General features: G+C 36.7%; 1 protein-coding gene across 1 annotated transcript; it reads right to left on the bottom strand.

The window, feature by feature from the left end:
- Positions 1–816: 816 nt before the first annotated feature.
- LOC123774087 (procathepsin L-like) lies at positions 817–4,899 on the bottom strand. Its single transcript, XM_069312695.1, has 6 exons — positions 4,801–4,899; positions 4,161–4,313; positions 2,501–2,707; positions 2,062–2,253; positions 1,480–1,645; positions 817–1,025 (listed from the first exon to the last, which is right to left on the bottom strand). The coding sequence occupies exons 1-6, from the start codon at positions 4,897–4,899 to the stop codon at positions 817–819; spliced, it is 1,026 nt and encodes a 341-aa protein (XP_069168796.1).
- Positions 4,900–6,729: the final 1,830 nt, after the last annotated feature.

Genomic DNA, 6,729 nt, shown 5'->3' with positions numbered 1-6,729 from the left:
TTAAGACAAGATACTATGGAGAATTCATTTAGTTATTTAAGTTTATCCGTTCCGGGTGGCTTGCCATGTGTTCTAACCACTTGACATTATATACTAAATAAAGCCATTCATAATAAATATAGTCAAACAGTAATGTGAAGGAGACCTTGGTTTTATATATGATTTAATTATACTCAGTCTTGGAGAATCGTTTTTGATCCATTTTGGTCTCCTGACTGGTGTTATAAAGATTATTGGATATAAGTTTTACAGGGAAAGAGAAATTAGGTGAAATGTGACGAAATTAGAATGAGTTAGCCATTTTGTATGGCTAACTATTGTAAATAAAAGTTAGTAGTAATTGGTGTCGAAATTTCCGACAATTCATTTAGGAATTGGTTCATAATGATCAAAATGTTTTGCTTATTTTTATTACGAAAGAATATAAAGTAATACATGACCTCAAAAAATTTATCTCTTCCAACTGAGTCCTGAGTTAAATTTCCTATATTCATTGAAGATTCCATTATTGCAGAGAACCTAATTATTTTGCCTGCCTTCATAAGGCATCCAAATGGCAAATGTGATTCAATTTATTACATCTCTCAAATTAATTAGATGAAAAAAACAATTAGACAGCAGATAAAAGTTCAGTTCTAAGTGGAGACAAAATTAATGCTGGAAGTTAGTAGTGAGCAGCAAGACTCGCACACTGGGTCTCCTCGAGTGTTACAACAACTCCTCGAGTGTTGCAACAGTAATCATGCCACGCTGGGTCCCCACGATACAAGAGGGAAGGAGGCAGCAGTAACAATGCTACGCTGGTTCCCCACGCGTTTATACAAGGGGGAAGGAGGCAGCAGTAGCAATGCCACACTGGTTACTACGGTTCCTCATCATCTTGATGTAGCCTTCATCACCCAGAGTTGTGCCCCAAGAGTTCTTCACCAGCCAGTAGTCAGTTCCGTCCTCCGTAGTGCCATAACCCACAACCAGAACACCGTGGCCAAGATTCGTTGAGCTACATCCTGGCTCGTCATAAACACCTGTAATATATATATTCATCCTTCAATAATACAATATTTAACAAATTATTTGTTCAGAACCTTTCATAATTCCTACAAAATAAATAAAATTCCGAATTTAAAGGCAATAAATTAAATGGAAGAATAAATACTGTTTTACAATGTGGGAATTGTCGATATGGTGAGTGAGACCCTATTGACATGACAGTGTGTGTGTGAACATGACACTTTCTAGTAGAAAACATGATGAATACTTAACGCACTATGAGAAAGGATGATATATTAAAAAACTTTAGAAAACATAGCAAATATAAGAAAGACCCGAGAATCGTTAAAAAATAAAGATCTCATACAATATAAGCAATTTATATACACATATGGCGAACATTTCACGTTTATATGAGCATGCAGAAATATACTGATCACCTTCAGTAAAATGTGATCTATGTATACATTTACAATAAAAAAAACTTACCATGATGGTAAAACTGGATTGACCCGTGTGAGGCATCAATGGCAACAGATACTGGTCCAACTGTGGCAACAGCTTTCTTCAGTGCATCTTCACTTCCCTCGCGAATATGAACAAAGCCAGTCACTTTAGCACCAGATTCTTGTTGTTTATATTGACACTTTCCTTCCTAATAGAGTAAGGTTACAATATTATTATGTACAAAAATATGAAAAACATATATATACTTATAAGTTCGAAATATTTGCTTATATTATAGGCAAATATGTTATTTGTTCAGAAACTTTCATAATTCCTACAAAATAAATAAAATTTCGAATTTAAAGGCATTAAAGGTTATACAAATGCTTATTATTCTCTCTGTTAAAAAGTTTAAAGCCAGTTTTAAATATGTAAAATATAATTATCATTAAAATCAATGTGTCAATCACAAAAAAGCAAATATTACGAACTCTGTTGACCAAACCACACACAGACTGCAATATTTGCAGACTCCTCATCAGCAAATATTACAAACTACTCACTGTTTAAAAGTTCAAGACCACATCCCAGGTAAAATATAATTATCATGAAACGTGTATTTACCTTCTTCTTGTAAGGATAAGAATCTTCAGTGTCAATCCCACCATTGTCCTCAATGTACTTGAAGGCAGCGGTCATCAGTCCACCGTCACAGCCACCATTGCCGTACTTGGTGGAACAGTCAATCAAGTTCTGCTCAGAAAGGCTCACCAGCTTACCCGTCTGGCGGAAGTGTTGACCTTCCAGTGACCCGGTCTGTGGACCACACAAACATTACTTTGTAAAACATCATCAAAACTTGTAAGTTCTTTATATGATCATTATTAATATATGAGAAAATGTTAATATTTGCTCATATATCAATATTTTTATATAATAATAATAAAACCATTACAAATGAACTTCCAAGATGTCATTAATGTTCTATATTAATAACTATAAATAGGAATCATTAGATTAAGAATTACATTACAAACGAAATAAGTTAGATGATAATACTCACAGCTGAGAAGGCCCAGCATGATCCACATTTTCCCTGGTCCTTTACCGGGGTGACTGCTCCCTTCTCTCTCCAGTCAACAGTCTTGGGAAGGACAACATCATCATCTGGCTCAATGTAAGTGGAACCATTGTACATGCTGTTCAATCTGTATCTTTCTGTGTGGTTCGCATGGAAACCTGCCATTGTTGACAAAAACTCATCCTGCAGCTGTAAGAAATATTTTATTTTATTACATCACATAAGCAGGCGATGAGTCACAATAACGTGGCTGAAGTATGTTGACCAGACCACACAAGAAGTTGAAGGGACGACGACGTTTCGGTCTGTCCTAGACCATTCTCAAGTCGATTCTCAATCAACTTGAAAATGGTCCAGGATGGACCGAAACGTCGTCGTCCCTTCAACTTCTAGTGTGTGGTCTGGTCAAAATCACATTACTGGGCATTAGGGTGTAATTGAACATATGAGTTTTGTTGTTCTGAATGAGATCAGGATACAGACAATACACAATGTGATCACATTAACGTAATGCCTCAATGAGAAAAAAAATCAGTAGGAGCCAAGAGGACTTGAACCAATGCTCAGTATTGGTTCGAATACAGGGTTTCAATCCTCTGAACCCCAGATGATTTAGTTGAATCCCAGGTTGCCATGTCGCGGTGTAGTGGCCTAGAGGCGAGCCTGTGAGGATCCATCGCATTGGATAGAATCCTCTTCATGGCTTCTTAACAGTCGAAACCCAGTCTTCATGTCCATAGTTGAGGATTGTAAGAAAAAGATAACTGAGATACAGCTGAAAGGTCATACTGTGAAATTCATATGTATTCCATTTCATGTTGGAATAGTGCTCAACGAGTGGCGGATGACTTGGCCAAACGTGCCACATCAAAACCACAAGTTAACATTGAATGTGAATTCACAATGAAACAAATAAGAAGCAAATCAGAAATATTCAGGCAGAAGTGGAGAGAGGTATAATGTATGAGAGAAGTCAAACCATGCAACACTACATGTATGTGAGACAGAACACCCATTTCACTTATGGTAAAAGGAGAAATGCTTGGAGTGACTCTGTGTACATGCGGCTCAGGCTTGGGTACAAATATTACTGGGAATATGGGATAGGTGTTCATGATAACGACACGAAGTGTAAACTATGTGGTATGTTAAGGTATCACACCCTTGCCCATTACGTTCTTGATTATCCGTTGATTAATGTATATAGAAACACTGAGATAAGGACTGTTCCTGAACAAATAGCCTGGATGTGTCACAACGGAAAGGTTGATGATATTCTCGAGAGATATAAGAATTTTGCACCAAGATTAATCTTTTGTTGAATTATCTGCATGTCTCTTGCATATTGTCTATACAGTATACCTAGGTCATAAATGTATTTATGTGTACGTCTGATACCATACTACTTGTGTAAAGGAGGAAATATATATGTTTATCTCTCAGAATGTTTGGTAATATGTTTATTGTTTGTGATGTGTGTATATGTATGTTTTAACACGATGTACTGAACGGAGTGAGAATAGCTTGAGATACCTCATCCCTTTGTGTGTATTTTACCTCAATAAACTTATTTCAATTTCATTGCTTCTTCTGATTTTATCATGCAAACAATGCTAACTAATTAGAAGTTTATCCTACTTACCATGTCACCAAACTTGTTCATCCTCAGCCTGTACGACTTGTGTCCTGTTGCAAACAGCTTATTGTGTGCAGCAATCTTGTGTCTGTTCTCCATATAGATGTTCATGCGGAACGAGTCTTCAACATCAGTGGCGTATTTCTTGTCATGTTCAATCTAAAAAATATTTTTTCATAATTACACTATTTCTTCTAGCCGGTCTCGGGAGGCAAGACAAATGGTTTTAAGAATATATGAAGATGAGTATATGCAGATGTAATATAGTTGCTACAAGCACAATAGTTTTTTTAGATCAGTACAACAGCAACGGTTGTTGATGATATCAACAATGAAAAGAAGTTGGCAAGGAACGCTTTAGTTCACCACTAGTAGCATCCATCACCTCCGACTTTACTGACTGCACTCAATAAATTTCTTCACTGAAGTGACCAGTGATACCAGCGGGTTTGCAGTCAAAACAAATATAACACCTTTATTTGCAAGAGAAATCTATACATGAAACTTGATACGCTATCACAGTGTTCTCTCACACTAATTTTAAACCTAATGTAAAATGATGGCAACTGTTACACTATTATCCCCTAGAACATGTTAAAGCTTTCTTCTTAAAGAACACTTAAAATAATTGTTGTTACGTTCTTACCTTAAATGTCTCCCACTCTTCCTGCACAACAGAAGAGTAAGGTACTGCAGATATTGCGGCAAGAGCGGCCACCAACACTGATGCTGCCAAGTACTTCATCTAGTGGGAAAGACAAAATAAGTATCATAACAGTAACAATTTCCATAATATTTAACATCACTTTAGTGAACAAATCAACAAGGACCGTGACGAGGGTTCGAACCTTCGTCCGAGAGGATCCCAGACGAGGCCTTAATCGACTGAGCTGCGACATGGTAGAAGAATTGCAACCGGAAGTTCTACTGACCTTACTCGGATCCTGAAGCCTCTCCGAGACACAAACCAGGATTGTACACAATTCCCCCCATGCACCCGAGCTCTGTCAATAACCTGTTGTACCTCTACTTCATTATACACAGAAATCAAAATGAGCGTGATACATCAAATGAACAAATCCACAAGGTTTGTTCATTTGTTCAAGTTGTTCATTTCGGCGTTTAAGGCAGCGTCTGGGATCCTCTCGGACGTAGGTTCGAACCCCCGTGGATTTGTTCATTTGATGCATCACGCAATTGTTATTTCTGTGTGTTATTTCACTTTAGTCTCGTAACAGACTGATGCGACTGTAACACATTGGTTACGTCATGTAAATTTTCTCCAACTGCAAGTGAGTATGAAATCTAGAATAATAATTTGTTACACAAACTATTTTTTTCTAATTTTCGATTTTTCTTTTAATGGAATTTGATGTTAAACAATTATAATTTTAATCCATATTCCATATGGACCATAGATCAGTATAATGATTTAAAAGTGAGAACATAAACCCCATTAATGATATTTTACCTGGGAACATGTTAATACACATTCCTCCACTCACCTTGCCTGGAAGTCTGGTCGACGCTGACTGACTGACTAACACTGCTGCTCGATGATGGCAAACATATACACTTAGTGAGGACGCGCAGGCGGGGCAGAGGTGAGATGGATGTTGTTCAAGAACTGCAAAGCAATGTTTCTCGCTCTTTGAAGCCTTCGAAGAATTTATTGCTCTCGTGGCGTTATTTTTGCGGTTGGACTTTGAATACGATCTAATTTAGTAATATATTTTTTCTCAATTCGGAATGTAATATTCGTGTACAGTATGTTACAATATTTAGTGGTACACTTTTGAGGTGTACACTTTTGAATGGTTTACTTGTGGCTGTACTAGAGAATGGTTCACTAATGAATGGTATGCTAGTGAATGTATTGATGAATGATATTTAAGTAAAAAGCACACTGTTGAATGGTATGCTAGTGAATGTATTAGTGAATGATATTTAAGTAAAAAACACACTGTTGAATGGAATACTAGTGAAAGGTATCCATGTTAATGATACTCTGTTGAATGGTACACTAGTGAATGGTACCCAAGTTAATGGTACACTGTTGAATGGAACACTAATGAATGGTACCCAAGTTAATGGTACACTGTAGAATGGTACACTAGTGAATGTTACCCCAGTGAATGGAACCAAAGTGTAAGGTACACTGTAGAATGATCCACTAACAAATGTGCAGGAATTGACTTTTTCAGATCGAACCAAGAAACAAAAAATAACAGTGGTACCCAGTGAAAGAAAAATAATAGTGGTACCCAGTGAAGAAAAAATAAAAGTGGTACCCAGAGGACGAAAAATAAGAGCGGTATCAAGTGAAAAATAACATTATATTGGTATTATTAAAGCATCAATGTAGTGCTATACTTTGCTACAGATCATCAATCACTCTCACACACACACATATTGGTATTAATATAGCATCAGTGCAGTGCTTTACTCTGCTGCAGATCATCAATCACTCTCACAGGTCGTTTTCTTCATTTTCAGTCATCAATTCTCATGTTTATAAGTAGTTTGCCATTTCATGTTTGCTTCTAAGATATATTACTTTACATCTATTATAGAC

This window comes from Procambarus clarkii, chromosome 73 (assembly GCF_040958095.1).
Source record: "Procambarus clarkii isolate CNS0578487 chromosome 73, FALCON_Pclarkii_2.0, whole genome shotgun sequence".
Lineage (NCBI taxonomy): Eukaryota > Metazoa > Arthropoda > Malacostraca > Decapoda > Cambaridae > Procambarus > Procambarus clarkii.
This window is presented reverse-complemented; position numbering and strand designations above follow the sequence as displayed.